The sequence below is a fragment of the Oratosquilla oratoria genome, chromosome 12, assembly GCF_046742065.1.
Source record: "Oratosquilla oratoria isolate Oo_2021 chromosome 12, ASM4674206v1, whole genome shotgun sequence".
In the NCBI taxonomy this organism is placed as follows: domain Eukaryota; kingdom Metazoa; phylum Arthropoda; class Malacostraca; order Stomatopoda; family Squillidae; genus Oratosquilla; species Oratosquilla oratoria.
This window is the reverse complement of record NC_134788.1, coordinates 39,425,593-39,443,915: the sequence shown is the minus strand read 5'-3', so window position 1 is coordinate 39,443,915 and position 18,323 is coordinate 39,425,593. Positions and strand designations below refer to the sequence as shown.

The 18,323-nt window shown below is 42.8% G+C and overlaps 1 protein-coding gene across 14 annotated transcripts; it reads right to left on the bottom strand.

Moving 5' to 3' along the window:
- Positions 1-17,100, bottom strand: LOC143031472 (uncharacterized). 14 transcript variants are annotated; one of them, XM_076195353.1, is made up of 4 exons: positions 17,009-17,100; positions 3,388-3,646; positions 2,379-2,461; positions 1-2,023 (listed from the first exon to the last, which is right to left on the bottom strand). In XM_076195353.1, exon 4 carries the CDS (start codon positions 1,591-1,593, stop codon positions 439-441), a length of 1,155 nt encoding a protein of 384 aa, XP_076051468.1. In that variant the 5' UTR covers positions 1,594-2,023; positions 2,379-2,461; positions 3,388-3,646; positions 17,009-17,100; the 3' UTR covers positions 1-438. The 14 variants fall into 14 exon arrangements, with proteins under 14 accessions (XP_076051468.1, XP_076051469.1, XP_076051464.1 ...); XM_076195354.1 differs by lacking the exon at positions 17,009-17,100 and adding an exon at positions 7,442-7,465; XM_076195349.1 differs by lacking the exon at positions 17,009-17,100 and adding an exon at positions 7,395-7,464.
- Between the last annotated feature and the right edge of the window lie 1,223 nt (positions 17,101-18,323).

Here is an 18,323-nt window from a genome sequence, read left to right as displayed (position 1 = left end):
TTCATGTTAATAACACCATGTATTTCCTTTCTTTTATCTATTGTTATTGTTTTGAGGAGTAGGGAGATGCAACTTAAAGACAAAATATCACTGATCAACAAACTTCTTCCAGAAGAAAATGGGCACCCTTAAAAGATGTTTTATCATAAAAAAGTACACAGTAACTTATGAAAATTAAAATTCCTTTTTGCCTGAACATAGTATGTGAGGACAGCATTTAACAACCACAATATGGCTGAGATCATTATAGTTTGTAATCCTGCTGGGAACATAGGTTTCCTCAAATCTCTCTAGATGTACAGAAGCTGCCAATCATTTACCAGGCCTTAGTATAAATGCAACTGACATGTACAGGATACACAATATTCTTAAAAAATTTGTAAACTTTTTTCTTTACAATATTAATATATAGCTGGTCTAGCAATACTACATCAGCTTTTATTTTTTATGCTGTGTTTCCATGTGCTTTTTTAGAGCATCACTGCGGGAGAAAGCAGCGACACAAGCAGAACACTTGAATGGCTTCTCTCCTGTGTGAGTAAAAATGTGCTTCTTTAAGGTACGCATCTCAGAGAAAGAGGATGTACACATTCCACAGTGGTAAGGACGTTCACCCGTGTGTCTTCGTATGTGCTTGTTTAGGCTGCCTATCTCGGCAAAGGCTGCAGGGCATTGCTCACATTGATAGGGGCGCTCTCCAGAATGGGTTCTGGTATGTCTCTGTAGGGTGATTCTTTGAGAGAAAGCAGAGTCACAAAATTGGCATTTGTGCGGCTTATCACCAGTGTGGGTGAGGATATGCTTCTTGAGGCTTCCGGCCTCAGAAAAAGCAGACCCACACACTTGACACTTGTGGGGTCGTTCTCCTGTGTGAGTGCGAATGTGTTTCCTGAGATCTCCGGCTAAGGAGAAGGACGAACTGCAGGATGTGCACTTGTGAGGCCTTTCTCCGGTGTGGGTGCGGATGTGACTTTTCAAGTGACCGGCTTGGGAAAAGGCAGCACCGCAAACCGTACATTGGTGGGGCTTCTCGCCTGTGTGAGTCCGGATGTGGATCTTCAAGTCACTTGTCCGACAAAACGCCGCACAACAACGGGTGCACTTGTACGGTCTCTCCCCCGTGTGTATTCGAACGTGGCTGTTCAGATTACTAACGTGGGAGAAAGCAGCATCGCAGTATACGCACTTGTGGGGTTTCACTCCCGTGTGTATCTTCATATGCTTGCGTAGATTGCCAGTATTTGAGAAAGTAGTACCGCACTGCTTACATTCGTACGGCTTCTCGCCCGTGTGCGTCCGTAGGTGGTCTTTCAAGTTCCCTGTGCGAGTGAAAGCAGCATCGCAAAGCCTACACTTGTGCGGCTTCTCTCCTGTGTGAGTTTGGATGTGTAACTTCAAATGGCTCGATTGTGCAAAAGAGGCATCGCACAAAGAACACTTGTACGGCTTCTCGCCTGTATGAGTACGTATGTGCACCTTGAGGCTCCCAGACTGTGAAAAGGCTGCATGGCAGACTGTGCATTTGTGGGGTTTGCCTTCTGTGTGTGCTTTCTTAATGTGGTCCTGGAGATCTCCTTTTTTATAAAAGGCCATATTACATTGAAGTGAATGATACTACTTTTGTTTTTCTTTACAGCAATGGCCATCCATCACAGCAGTGTTATCTTATATAGTGGAGTTGAAAGACAAATCACTTGGAGATTTTTCTCTATCACAAACCTTACCATGAAGGTCAAGGTCATCCATTGTTACACACATCAAATGGCAAATGTCACACTGTAATGGCTTTTCCTTTGTGAAAATCTGATAAGTGGTCTCTAGAATGGGGATGTTCTGCTGTGAAGCAGAATAATCTATGCAGGTATCAGGCTGAAATGGTTCTGATTTGATATGAGCCTTGAGTTGGGCATCTCGCTTGTGGGGCCTACTTTGGAAAGCTCTTACCACCTCTTCTCCAGTGATTCAGGTCATCACTCACTAACTTGGACATTGTACCATCCATTTAACCTCTTGTCTTATGAGTCTGCAAATAAGAGATATAAGTCAAGATATGTCAAGGTTTGTGTTACTTACTAAAAATATTTTGTATATATTCAACACAACCCCACTGCCAGTAAAGAGAGGAGTGTCAGTAAAAACACATCTTAAATGTGGCATAACCCCCTACCCCCTGGGGGGGGGGGGTGTCCATATTTTTTTCTTTCCTGAGAGGAGGAGGAGATGATGCTATTCAGTGGCTCCAAGACATCTTCAGCAAAGCCATGAACAACCAAAGAAGAACCATTGACAACAAGGAAATATGTCATTGCAGCATGGTCATCAGTGAATGCCTCACTACTGGCACAGCAGTGGTTAGAGAGATATTCCCTTCAGCTCACCTGCATCTCCATCCCCAAACATCAGTGGGGGTTTTCTGTTTGAGGGGGGTGATGCTCCTCTGCTTGCCTCACTCCTGCTGTTGCTGGTGACAGACAAAATCCATCACTGCCAAATCAAACACATGACATCAGATCAAAACACACTTAATTCAAACAATTTATGTGCTACTATAACATATAGCTTGGGATCATACAAGAGGTTACATATTTTAGGTGAGATTACAGCTTCTTGGAGGACTCCATTCTATAATATTTTGGTCCCTGATGTGATACACTACAATCCCTTCCAGATAAGAAATGTGTTTGTTATTTTTAGTTATGATGTGGATGTCAGTCTCTATGGGCTTTTGATAGAATGGGTCTAGGATCTCTACCATATGCCTTATTTATTTCTACAACTACACTGTTCTTCCTTGTGGTACTTTCTTGTTAAATCGCTCTAGTACTTGTTGAATGAGGATTGCAAGTAGAGTGCAGGTGGATTGGTGTTTTTTTACATCCACGTTCATAAGGGAAAGTGAAGAGTATTGAGGTCATTAAGAGAAGTGGACAGAACTGGTGGAGGGCATAACAAAATCATGGGAATATATTAAAGAAGAACTTATATTGTGATACCTTAGAGGTAATTTGTGAAAAAAAAGTAACTGCAGGATTTCCCTCAACCTACTACAGCCCACTGAACACATTGAGGGGTATGAGAAGGAAATAAAATGTTTAAACTGAGGATTTCCCTTCATTTGTATATAACATTTTGGTGTCTGTTTAAATATGACGGGGTCAGTGGGCATTATTATGTTAATTACCAAACCCACTTCTTAAATTTCTCCTCACAGACAACTTACTCCAACAATGTTCAAGTCTTGAAAATCTATCCAAAATACACATACCTGAAAACCCCCCAGAGTTCTATGAATAAAGAAACTGAAATAATTTCTGTGGTATCCTTTAAGTGGTAGCTACAATGCAAATGATTCACAAACATAACAAAATGTACTCATAATCAACTCACCTATAATGATGAGGTATTATTCCCTTCACCAATCAATGCATGCTTGCCTCCACGGTACTTGTGCACTTCCGGTAAAAAGCATAATTATCCAGTGTGTTGTGGGGAGCACCCTTTTCATTTTCCCTATAATCTGTTGTTCTACTACTCTCAGCAGGTATTCACTTCTACTCTCCACCAAAACACTGAAGAAAGGTCTTCAAGGAAACCTAATTTTCATCATCTTCCATACTTCCTGGCTGTAGCACAGGGCCTAGTTCTTCTGAAATCACAGAGGTAATGTAATAAAGCCAAGTGACAAAAAATAGGGTGGAAATGCAATCAGTCAATCTGCTGCTCCAAGTCTCTCTTGCTGAAGACCTGCTCTTCACCTCACCTCTTCCTTTCTCAATCTACCCAACCTTGTAACCCTTACTATAATTCGCAGACACTTCATCTCAAACACATTTAAGATTCTCCTATCTACCTATCTTAAATTCCAAGTCTCCACCCTATACAGTGTTGTAGGCACAATCACCCTTCATATAATCTTTTCTTTGCATCCGTTCCCAGATGCCTATTTCTCATGACACTTAACCCCAAAAACATTTACTTGCTTCTCTCAATCTAGTTTACCTCCACCACCACTCCCCCATTTCCTGCCACATGCAACCCCAAATACTTAAAACTATCCACTTCTTCCAGCCTCTCTCCTTTAAGACTTACTTTCAACTTGTTGCCATCTTCTTCCCTTGTACATCACCTTACTTTTACCCACATTTACCTTCACCTTTCTCCTATTACAAACCTTCCCAAACTCTGTGACCAATGGTCTTAATCCCTCCTCCGACCCTGCCACAAATGCAGTGTTGTCCGAAAAAACTGGCTCACCCCCCATTTCTCTATCTCAAATCCCATACCCAATACCCTCACCTTCACATCCCATACAACCCTATCCATGTACACATTAAACAGCCCTGATGCACCCCTACCTTTACCTCAAACCACTTGCTCTCTCCATTTCCAGTCCTAACACAGGCTCTACTGCTCTTGTAAAAACTCTTAACTGCGATTAACAGTTTTCCCCCAATCCCATACATCTACAATACCTCCCACAGAGCCTTCATATCTACCATTATAAACCTTCCCCAAATCTATAAAGGACTAAAAATATCCTTACCTTTTACCAAAATTTTCTCACAAATCTGCCTTACTACAAAAATTTGATCCATGCATCCTCTACCTTTCCTTATCTCACATTGCTCTTCACTAATTACTCTGTTCCTCTCCTAATCCCCTCAATTAAGACCCTCCCATAAGCCTTCCCAATTACACTCAACAAGCTGACCCCTCTAAAACTACTACAATCCCTTTGTAAACTGGAACTATACAGATAGTCCTTCAGCACCCTCTCCTCCCTTAGACACACATTAAACTACCTCACTAGCCAGTCCACTACAATTGTACCTCCCTTTTCCAAGTCTCCGCATAACACCCATCTAAACTACAAGTAAGTGCCTTACCAACAAACTACACCTGATTGATATCTTGAACCTTCACAGGAATTTTTAAGAACATGGCAAACAAGACATACCAAAGTAGATTTTTAGAAGGGTACACCTACACAATACAGCAATAGAAAATTAAATAATATTGAACATTATAATACATCAACGTAATATATTATTCTAGGCGGAAACCAATAATAGAAAAAGTTGCTAAAAATCATAAACAAACATAGCCACTTTGACTACTTGAGATGCTATCTTTGTTTTGTTAGAGGTGGAGATTGAAGAAATTAAAGTGTGATAAATTCATCTATTCTAACCTACGGAACATAACAAACAACAAACTACACCTGGTTGATACCTCAAACCTTCACAGGAATTTAAAGAAGGGAAACAAGACATACCAAAATAAAATATTTGAAGGGAACACCTACGCAACATAGCAACAGGAAATTAAATAATAATATTGAAAATCATGATACATCAACATAATATATTATTATTAGCAGAAATCAATAATAGAAAAAGTTGCTAAAAACTATAAACAAATAAGCATAGCCACTTTGACTACTTGAGATACCATCTTTGCTTTATTAGAGGCAGAAATTGAAGAAATTAAAGTAAATGCAAGGTAATGCACATAGGTAAAAATAACAGTAAGTACGATTACATGTTATTTGGAAATTCGTTAACAAAAGTGGACAGTGAAAAGGATCTCGCCGTAATTATCAGTAATGATCTCAAATCATCCAAGCAGTGTAGTTCAGCCCCTGAGAAAGTAAACAAGATCCTAGGAATGATTGTGCAATCTTTTGACTTCAAAAGTCCATCTCTAATTAACAAGCTATATAAATCGTTAGTTCATCCACATTTGGAATATGCTGTTTCCATATGGTCACCGAATCTCATTAAAGACATTGACAGATTGAAAAAAGTACAACGGCGAGCCACAAAACTGATTCCAAATATCTAAAATAAATCATACAAAAATCCACTAAAACATATGAATCTGTTTTCCCTAAAAAAGTGTAGACTCAGAGGTGACTTGATACAGGTCTTTAAGATTCTAAAGGGAATTGACATCAAAAGTGACAAAATTTTCACTGAATGAAAATCAGACAAGAAACAATGGTCTCAAACTGTCTGGAAATAGATTCCATTTGGAAGTGGGTAGAAAAAACTTCACCAACCGTGTAGTTAATGAATGGAATAAACTTCCTGCAGAGGCAGTGCAATGTAGTTCAGTTCGAAGCTTTAAGAATCATTTAAATAAACACCTAAGCAAGATGCTGTAATGACTCTCATTTATTTTATATTATTTTTTTGTTTTGTTATCAGTTGTCCATTTGTTTATTGTTTGCTTGATTCTCATTTATTATTAGTTATATGTCAATCTATCATTATTTACTATTTACCTGTTTATCATTTAACTATACCTTATGCATTTATTTTATCATTTACATTATTATACTTTTTATTTATTAATTTATTTATCATTATTATGATTTTTTCGCATCTGACCTAGATGTGAACCAAATGGTCTCCTGTTGGCATGCTCCACCTTTGTAATCTATTCTAACCTACCATAACCTATCCTACCTAACATAACCTAACCTGTATTTAGTAAAGCAGTACCTGTAATTCTAGAGGTCACCAGGTCATCATCATCATCTCCAACCTCCAAATCTATCAAAACAATGATGGCCTCTAAAGGAGTCAACGTAACTTCATTTCTGCATAGCTATTAGCAACATTTTCTGATGTTGATTTCCTCCAAGAAAAATATCTATTACATTGATGTATTATAATTAACAAAATATTTAATTTTCTAATGCCATACTGCATAGATGTGCATTTGAAAAAAAAAAAAAAAAACATATTATTGTGGTCACCCGTGAAATTATCATTCGTTCCCAAATCATGGTACCTCCTCTCAGCAACTTTGGTTCTTCCACTAGTTTTGTGATACACATCTCTGCAACCTTGGCTTTCATTTAGGATACCATGACCCCAAGGTATATTTCCAACAGAGGAATAGGAGCACAGTCAACACTTGGTACTTCTTAGTTTTTACATTCTAACACTGTTATTCACGACTTGCATGTTTTGGATGTCTGCAGGTAACATCATTGGGTCCAGGGGAACCGCTATACTACTACTTCATAGTAGTATACATCCTTCTGTGGCCTACTTTGAGCTCGCACTCCTGGTACTAAGTGCAGAATTTTAACCAATAGTTCCTAACACCACCACCTCTCATGCGCTTTACACCCACATCATAACCCGAATCAATGAACACAACAAACTTATGTTTACTTTTGTGGACCAAAGACCTTCCCACCTTAAACCAACCCACTTTCATTTCTTTTTTTAATTTTGTTTGGTCTAACAACTGGTGGAGACTCGTCTCATCACATCAGTCTACGTTATATGACAGATCACGTCGCGTTTGTTTACATGTCAATCCTGATCTTGAGCGGAAAATAAATATATTGTCTACTGTTTAGCAACATCACTTGATACCAAGAACAGATGCTCATGAAATGTAAAGATATGTCATTTTTCTAAACCCTGTCCAATAACTCAAATCCTTCGTTTATTACTTTGCTATTACCACAACAGCTTTTTGTGTTATCCTCGGCAATTTACATTTATTATTTCGAACTATGTGTTCTTGTCATTATTTGCACTTCATGTACATTGATTTATTGCCAAATAAAGTCTATCTATCTGTCTATCTATCTATCTATCTAGCCAGCAAGTTGTGCTAAACAAATACGCAGTGTCGTCATGAATACGCTAAGTTTGTAGGGCACACACGTAGTACAAATCACGTAACGAAACTTAGTAAATCTTATTTTTTTCCAACAAACTAAATATTTTCATAACCACAAGTTAAAGCATCAGTGATAGCTGCTAAACTCAGAATCTCAGCATCCATAGTTTTATAAGACCTAGAGTTCACACTAATTGAAGAACAACTAGGTTCATGATTTTCGGAGCATAGATGAGAAAGATGAATGGTTTGATATAACAACAGGAGTGAAACAAGGTAGTGCTTTGTCCCCATTATTATTCATAGCATATATGGATAGCATTATCAAAAAGTATAAAAAGAGAGTGTAATGCCTTGGTGGTTTAAAGAGTGTAATGAGAAATAGACATTTGGGAATGGATGCGAAGAGGAGACTGTATGAAGGAGTGATTGTGCCAACAGCACTGTATGGGGCAGAAACGTGGAACATAAGAGAAGAAGAGAGAAGGAGTTTGAGTGTGTTTGAGATGAGGTGTCTGAGAAGTATGGCGGGGGTTACTAGGCTAGATAGAGTGAGAAATGAGGAGGTGAGGAGAACAGGGGTGAAAAAGGATTTGGGAGAGAGGGTTGATGAAAGAATATTAGGATGGTTTGGACACATGGAAAGAATGAGTGAAGAAAGACTAGTAAAAGAGGTATGGAAGGCAGATGTGGAGGGAGTGAACATGAGGGGACGTCCTAGGATGAGGTGGATGGATGGGGTGAAGGGGGCTTTGGGGAAGAGGGGAATGTCTGTTGAGGAAGGAAGGGAGAGGACGGAAGACAGAGGTGAGTGGAGAATGGTTGTATATGGATGATGTTGTGACTGCATGAGGAGGAATGGGCGGGGGGGTGGGGGGTGGGGTAGTATGTGTGAGTAAATTTTGACGCAGCCCGAAGGGATTTCTCCCCGTCCTCTCCTTATATGCAAAGGGGGACGGAGAGGGGGGGGTCGCCGATTAAATGAAGCGGCCTTGCTGTGGATGTACTGTGTCTTGCGACACTGCTTCTGACCCAGGGCGGTGGGCGGGGTGCAGGGATGACCCGTCATCCAGGAGGTGCTCAGATGAGAGGAAGGGTGGGAGGGGTGTGGAGTGTATTTGGGGATGAAATGGGTGGGAGTGTTTTTATGCCTTTCCCTTTTTGGCTACCTCCCTTGGAAGGGGGAAAAAGCCTTGGTATATGTATGTATGTATGTATAAAAAGAGAATAAGAGATCAAGGAGAAGGGGATGGAGATATTCTAGTGTATGCAGATGAAATTGCCTGCTGGAGTAACGACAGATTACAGTTAGAAAGAGCTCTAAATTGTTGGAAAAGATGCTTTAATGAGGCAGGACTAAGCATTATTCAGAAAACTGAAATACTAACCATCACAAAAGAAAATTATGACATTGCAGAAATAATGATTGAAAATGAAAATGTTAAAGAAGCACATTGTGTTAAGTATCTGGGAAGCGTATTTACAAAAGATGGATGCAAGAATAGGGAAGAGATAACTGAACGAATATCAAAGTACCGTACAGTAGAGGTGTCTGTGCCTTGTGCCCTATCCTAAAAGATATAAATGTACCTACGGAGGCAAAGAAAAATATTTTTGAATCAGTTTTGGTACCAATTTTAATGTATGCTGCTGAAAGTTGGACATTAACATCAAGAGACTGGAGCAGAATTCAGTCGGCAGAAATGAAAACGTTGAGAGCAATAGTAAATAAAACCAAAAGAGATCGAATTAGAAATGATGAAATAAGAGAAATGATTGGAGTAAAATCAACTAGAAGCAAAATAGAAAAGGCACAACTAAGGTGGCTTGGGCACGTGGAGAGAATGGATGAAGAGAGAATTGCAAAGTAAAGATGGAACTGGAGACCGAAGAAAAGATGGAAAGATGGCGTTCAAGAAATCCTAGAGGCAAATGGATTAGGAAAAATAGAGGATTTGAGAGAAGAGGGAAGCTTTGAGAGGACAATCTAGAGAAGTGTGCTGGCCCGACTGACAGGCTGTAAGCCTACCTGGGAGCAGAAGTAAGAAGATAAGAACCTCCATGCTGATCCTTAAACTTACAGTTTAGGGGCTATCACATCGGGCTATTTTTTCTCACACATCCTACCTCCAGCCTCCATTTGAATAACTAGAATATGATTTCGTTTACAGAAATCTAGATTTCTCTAAGAATATTTCAACAGTATGTCTAACATATTTGTAGGTTTACAAACTTTTAGCTCATCATTGCTTTGCTGAATGATGGAAATATGATTTAATATTTGAAGATTTGAGAAATAAATTATTATAACCGAAGTAGTTTTTAAAACGAATTCTCAACTATAGGCGCTGGTGGAACCCGTGTAATGTGATAGCCCCTCTATTCTCAATTAAAACATACCTTTGACAGTAGAAACAAGTCGGTACATGGTATCTACCATGCATGCAACAGCTTTGTCCCCACTGAAGCACAGCTTTGTTCCCAATATCATGAATCACATTCCAAAGACAGTGGAATGCAGAGAGAGGGTTTGGCGACCCAAGCTAACCCAAATGTGGGACGCCCTGGTCAGCGGTGTGTCAGTTTACAAAGGATTACAAAGGCGGAGCATCCCGACAGGAGACCTTTTGGTCCATATCTAGGCCTGATGCGAAAGAATAAGCAATTAAATAAAAACTATAATGTAAATATCAAATAAAATACACAAATAAATGCATAGGTACAGTCAAACAATAAACAAACAGGTAAATAGTAAATAACAATAAATTGACATGCCGGTGACACGCCACTAACTCAGCACCCCAACTTCTGCAAACCAGTTACCCCGACCTCTTAGTTTACAAATAATCATTACGCTCTACCACAAACATAAATAGTCGACAAAATTAAAGACACAGAGCCCCGTGTTTGCATTTAGCCTCACCCAAGACCACACTTTACTATAATACTTTTACCCCATTTCACACCTGCTTTCTTCTTCTTCGACTCTTTTTATATTATGCCTTACTTTTCTCTGTACCTCTCAAATAATTCTCTCGTCCTATTTTACAACCACTCTGTGAATGTTTGTTTCTTCTCTTCTGTATCCTTCTTTTTTCATCACCCCACCATTCACTACCCTTCCTTCTATTTCCTCCCGTCCTCCTTGTTCCACACACCATCTTTACACACCTTGTGACTCCCTCCTTGAAACATCCCATTCCTCCTCCACTCCTAGTTCTACTCTATCTTTCACTCCCTTTCACTCCTCTCTCAGCTTCTTCTTGTACTCCTTCTCCTTTTCTTTCTCATTTAAGCAGTCTACTCTAAGCACCTTCCTACCTTCTGCCCTATTCCTCTTTCTCTATCTATTATCCACTCTCAACTCAGATTGGCCATTGCTGACTCTGAATGTAAATTTACCCGCAACTGACTTCCTACTATTTCGAAGAAATTATAGAAGATCCAGCGAGCTACTGTCTTCCAGCTTTAGCTAAGCACAACAGTAAGCACCAGACATCAGTCTTGTGGTATAAGTAGTTTTGAGGGATGTAGGACTCAGTCAATATTTGCCATAAGAAGATCCTATCCTTGGAAGAAAAAAAAATGCTCCGTCCGTGTGCGCACGCGCAGTTCAAGGAGTATGGCGTGTCTTAACGCCATACCCACGCCGTTGCAGCGCCATTAGCACCAATTGCCTACGTTCTGCGATATTACTGAGGCAACATGGTTTATTATGAACCTGCCACCCTCACCGATATTGATGCCGACCTCGCACTCAGTGAAGTCGAGGACATCACAGAACACATTGGCTTTCATTGCCAATGCACAAGCAACATGTTGGTATCACACCATGGCAGCCACTGCTCCCTGCTACCCAGCCCGCCACCGCCGCCACCACTCCCGCCGCAGCCGCCACCGTAGCCGCCTCCACAGCCGCCACCCACACTCACACCACCGCCACCAAACGATATGTGGATCAGACTTCGAACACGAGCGAATCTTATTCTCCAGCTTTTAAGTCGTTCAAGCACGACAAGAACTTCCAACCCACGGTTTCCGACAATACCCTCTCTCATCTTCACCCTCACCCCCACTGTTCACCTCCCCTAGTTGCCAACACATCCCATGTTTTCGTCCCCAGAACTGCTTATGTTAAATTTATCTTCCGTGAGAACACGACCGTGGATACAAAACTTTGCTGGCTTGCTGGCTCGATCCTGAGTTAGCTGAGATGAAAATACTTGCTACCACCTCTCGGCATGTGTATATTTCACACAGACGTTCCGAGATCATTAAGAGTGCCACGAAGGGTTATTTTTTATCCTTGAAGCTCGATGTTCCGGACTCGATCGATAGACCACGTAAATTCCCCACGTATCTCGTCACCCGCTACCCTGTCGGCGTTGACCCGTCCCAAACACAAATCTTCCGGTTGTATATAGCGTGCGCCACTTCTACCAACACGGGACACCCATCAACCTCCTTGTTATTGTCTGGAGCCACCTTCAACCACCGCCTACAGAACATCACTTCAGCTTCCTTCCTTGCCTACCACCGTGCGAGTTCCGAAGAATGAAAGATGAACAGCCTTGGTGCTTCAAATGTTGGGGTATCGGGCATATATCTCGGTATTGTACTGCTTCCATTGACAAGTATGGCTGGTGTGCAGGTACTCGCCCCTCCAGCACTCACCCACATCGCACCCCCTCTCAGCCCACCTAGGCTACACTAATGAAGTTTCTACAGCCGACCAGCTTCCCACTCCCAATTCATCCATGTGGAAATACCCCCACTGTCACGAACCCGGAATGAATGTATGGCACGGATGTACGAAGCGCGCTCAGGTTGCCACCTCCCAGATTGCATGCGCACCACCACCATCCCTTCGGTCGCACCCAAGAGCCGTCCCACCGCTGACACCCTAAAACGTGCCTGACTCGCCGCAAATAACTGCCCTCCGCGAGGCATTTGCCAACCTAACGGCACGATGCACAGCAATTACAACGCGCTTTGACGCAATAAAAAATCACATCGATAGCCTCGCTGCACAACAAGCCTCCACTGACCGCACCTTTGCCTCACTTGTTGAATCCCACCAAGTCGTCAGCACGACTGTCGCCACCTTCTCCGAGACTCTGGAGGCCCTCACCAGCTGGTTCGAAAAGTTCAGTAACCCAAAGCTTATCTAGTCACAGTGACACACGCCTCAGAGCAGCACCACCTCCACGTCATCGTCTCCGCCAGCCACCTGTAAACCCAAAGGCAGGCTTCTCTAACGAGATGAAACTTCACATCATCACTTGTAATGATTGTGGCATCAACAATTATCCGAAAATTACCTCTTTATAGACCTATGTAGGCCGCCACCAATCACAAGTTACATTAATCCAAGAAGCTTTTGTTAGCCACCACGATCCTGGGACGGAGGCACCTCTACGCTCAGACTACATCTCGTATGTTCATCACGTCAGGAATGGCCTTCTAAGTTATATTCACTCTTCTATCCCCCATCAACTCCTGCGCTGCTCCATCCATGAAGTCATGGCATTTCAACTTTTTGAGATATCCATACACAATAGGAAGCTGAGACTCTGCTATGTTTACTCTGTTACAGGAAAAATAAATATCCTTTGCTCCACCCCACCCACGTCTCCCGATGTGATCTACATGGGGGACTTCAACACTCGGCACCCTGCCCTAGGAGATGTCTCCCTCTCCCCGAACTGCAGTGGGCTACCTTTCCTCAAGTACATCCGCCGCCACCGCCTCACTCACTGGCCCAATGGGGATGCCACACACTCCAGAGGAGGCACACCTGACCAGATCATCACATTTGGTCTAGCAGCGACACACGTTAAGTGCTTTCCCATACAGACTTTCTTCTCTGACCACATCGCACTTGGACTCGTACTCCCTACCAAGTGGGCCTTCTCCTCTTCACACCCGCCTCCGCTGCTCTATTCCTCCGAAGTACTGCTCCAACTACGTCTCTTACATCTCCATTCTTCTACCAACATTTTATCTCCAATCACCTGAAAACCTGTACTCGTCCCTCGTTGCTTCAACACATGATTTTTACACCCGTTACCTCACAAGGCCACACACCAAAAGATGACGCGAGGTCCACGCCTAGAAGCTGGACTGATGCATCCTATAGGCGGAAAAGAAGGCTGAGAGAGATGGTCTCGTCCTTCAAAGGCAGCCAACACCTGCTAATTTCTTCCAATACTAGACATCCAGAGGTGACCTCATTGCCCTGCAGCAGTGTGACCATATCGAGTCGTGGAAGAAATATATCGACAGCATCAGCCACCAGACCAGCGTTGGCTCCATGTAGCGCCTGATCAACAAAGTCATCAAGAAGAAACCATCGAGTGCTCCCCACCACAGCCTAACCCAATATGCACAGGACTTGCTAAGTACTTGGTTTGAACAAGCACAGGCAAACAATCTTCTCGCCTCAATTCAAGAGGCACTTTCCACCCACAAGAATATCCGCACCCTGCGTCTAATGGCTGCATTATTACGGACGGATGAAGATGACGACGTGCCCATCACTGAGGACGAACTGCGTCGAGCTCTTGTCACAAGCAAAACATCAGCTCCCAGGAATGCTAGCATCACCTATTAAGTCCTCCGCCCGCAATTTAAAGTCCCTGGCAATCTCTTCCTGAAACCCTACAATCTTTGCTTTAGCAAGGGATATGTACTTCATGCCTGGACATATGGTACCATTGTACCCATCCCAAACTTGCCACAGACAAGATCAGGCCTATTTCACTTACCTTCTGTTTCTGTAATGTCCTCGAACGCATATTTCTCGCCCGACTTATGTTTCGACTACAGGATAAGCTATTACTGCAACTGCATGGTTTCTTACCACTGCCTGATGAACCTACATGCCCACCTCTCTCCCACCAGTGTGTTAGCGTTTCTTGATCTCAAGAGTGCTTTCGACGTAGCCAACAGGAAGATTATTCTCGACCAGTTCGTAGAACTTGGCGTCCAAGGCAACCTCCTGAGGTAGATCCGTGGCTATCTCTCAAACAGGACTTCATGTGTACTATTCCAGGGAACGTGCAGTGCCTCCAGGGAATTCGAACATGGTACTCCACGAGGTGGGGTTTTAAGTCCCTTCCTCTTTTACGTTCTGATGCACCGCCTGCTATCCCTTCTATCCACCATTCCCAGCACAATTGTCACCTGCTACGCTGACGATATCTGCGTGTACTCCACCTCTGCTGCCGACATACAGCGCCTCCTTCACTTTTTCTGCGAGTCGACATCCGCCTGTGGCCTCATCCTTTCCTTAAAAAAGAATTGAGTATTCTCTCCTAGGGACCCCAGAATACTTCCAGTATTCACTGCCGGACATAGTGTCATCCCGCTTTGCGCACAGTACCTGTGCCTGGGAGCATCACTCCAACCATACCTGCTCGGCAGTGCATCCATCCCATCATCCAAGATCTCCTCCACCGGCTAGAACAGCACTTTATCCCTTTTAAATGGCTCACCAACAATGCCACTGGACTATTCATTTCCTTATCAAGAACCATCTATGTTGCCTTCATTCGGTCAGTCATAGACTATACCCAGCCCTTGGTCAACTCTCCAAGACCTCCTTGGAGCCTTTAAAAATATTCCAGAACAGAGTGATGCGATACATTCTTGGGTCCCCCACCTCCACCAGAGTAGTAAACGTGCAGACTGAACTTGATCTACACATCGAAGTCCCTATATCCGAGGTTGATCACGTACCACCTCCATGGATGACTCCACAGCCTCATGTCACGTTCACACCCACTTCAAAATTAGACGGGTGCTTACAGCCAGACGGTAGCGCAGGCTGCGCTCTCTACTCACCGAATGTGAAGCCACATGAGGGAGGCTGGGTTGGTCGCAGGTTACCCAACTCATCCAGCTCTAAATACTGCGAACTACAGGCACTCCTGCTGGCTGTTAACCTACTATGTCAGCGGCGACTGAATGGCGTGCTAATATATGATTCCCAGTCCGCCTTACTGGCCATCTCGTCTTAACAATACATACACCGCCCCCTCATCCATCACATTTTCAACAGCGAGTCACAACTCAAGAACACTCTCGCACCATAAGCTTTCTATGGATTCCCTCCCACGTTGGAATCGCTGCTAATGAAAGGTTGCAGATCTCCTCGCGAAAAAACGTCTGTAAACTGCCACTACCCGACGATGCCATAACCTCCCACCCCCTGATACAAGATCATACGAGTACATTCTGCCGCTCTTCTGACCACTCTCCACCGCATGAATGTAGAGCGCGCACAAAGCGTATCAACACAACACTACGACCACCTCCGTCTCTCCCTCCCGAGGTATCGCAAGCACGGACTCCTCGTTCGCAGACACAGTGTCGTGACTGCACGACTTCGCTTGGGTTACAGACCACTGTGGCAAGTCTCTGAGGCGAGGGACGTACCACACTACTCCACCCGCAAGCTATGCGACAGTCCCAACGCCAACAGTCTCCACCACTTCTGCCTCGAATGTCCCTCAGTAAGAGACCCTTTGCCCCAAAGCCAAGACTTAATACATGTGTGCCATTTTCTCCTGGCAATGATCTAGACACTGTCCTAATTCGACACCCATACTTTGGTGGATGCTAAAGCTTACCTCACCTTGATTACCTCGTATTTCCCCTTTCAGGATGTGATGGAAATACCTAGTGTGGGTCTTGTGGTCTCTTTCAGTCTCCTTCTTTCTCATGTTCCTATTATTGTCGCACAGCTTCACTGTACGCAGTAACGTGACCTGCGCGTCACGCATACTATATATAAATAGAAATTACCTACTGTATTAGGTTTGTTGCTCTATGAGCGTAATAAATTGATGAAAAAAGACACTCTCAACTTACCTTCCACCAAAAAATGGTCTGATATTCCCTTAGAACATATACAACCAAAACTATTCTCCTGGTTACTACTATATAATCCATTAACGCACTCTCTACCACCTTTCCATCCACCACCCTTTCCCGTGTGAACTTATGCTTGATTTTCTTCCTAAACACTGTATTTACTATCATCAGCTCTCTTTCTAGACACATATCCACCATCCTCTCTCCGCTACGATTTTCTCCACTTGTAAATTTGAAAAGATTGTAGCCGAAGTCGTTTCTACTCAAACGAAGCGGCAGGAGCAAGTAGCATGCTAACGAGATTCGGCCCAGTGTGCCGACACCATTATCCTTCACCGACTGTGGACACCAGACTGTACTGCATAGCCCATAACGGGGTCATCACACTGAGCTTCCACGGGTTTCACCAGCGCCGACAGTTGAGAGTTCGTTGGAGTAAAAATGAACTCGGTTACAATAGTGTAGGGAATTATCGATCACTTACCTGATTTACGTAGAAATCCCGTTTCTGTGATTGGTCCTGCTTCACTCCTTAGTCCCTTTTGGTTTCACGCTACACACTTCTATCACTCCGTATCCTAGCTTGGCCAACACCTAAATTCTATCACATTCCCGCTTGCTTCCCCCTTCATTTCACCCGCACACTCACACTGGCGGCACCGACGCGACGCCCGGCGAGCCAACGAATACCCTCACCCCGGTGGTACGTATTGTGCGCACCTCTTGACCCCGCCCCGGGGGTGCCAACCGCGCGCCCCTGTCTGTACCACATTCACACCACAAATAGCTTATTTTTCAAATATCCAAATAGTGAATTATCAATCCGTCATGAAGAGCAAAACTGAATGATGAACTAAGAGAATGTAAACTTATACGAACCTTAGACATACCATTTATTTGCTGAAATAATAATTTGGTGAGGGCAATTGACAGCTTCAACAATATTTGTCTTATTGTTATACAAATGGAAGGTTTAAACATATATTATAAAGTTATTGGTTCTATTTTGTAGTTGTTTGTTATGATTAATTTGTGTTCGGGTTTATTTGGGGAATGTGGTGTATGTGTGCGTTCGAAATAAGTTTCTGATTACTTATCCATTATGATTATCACGCACAATGCATGTGATGGGTGGTCACCTAAGGGCGTGGATCTATATTTGTTGGTATGTGTGTTATGATGTAGTTTTCCGTGGGTGATGATACAATATGTAAGGTTATACATACCTCACCACGGTGGCTCAATCCTGCTTGATAAAATTTTATACATGGTGAAAAGTGCATGTGAAGTGCTTTCTGTTATGTTGGAATGGCTGTGGTTGCGGACGAAGCCTGAAATCAATGTAATCAGCTCGATCATACAGATTAGGTGCTAAGATATATATGCGACACTAGTGGATATATCGCACCTCTGATGTCGGCCGTTGTGGAGATGGGTTGGAAAGCCACTAAAGTACATATACAGGCCCTCAATAAGTAAACATCCTCTATCATATCAAATGTTCTGGAGGTGGGCGGTACTTCCGATTAATCGGAGGTTGGGAGATAAATAGCCCAATGTGATAACCTCGAGGACCTTAAGATTTAGCATTATTTTTGCCAATCGAAGATAATTTCAACCAAAGTCTAGCATATTCCCGCTTGGAAAATCTGGTAACCTTGGTCGTGTAAATATGAAAAAAAAAAGATAATAAACATAGGATTGAAGTTTTCAATAATCAAAACATGCTTTAGGAATGCGAAATATTTTTTGTATTTCACGAGAACCTGTTCTTGGCCTTAAGTGTTGTCACTAAAGAG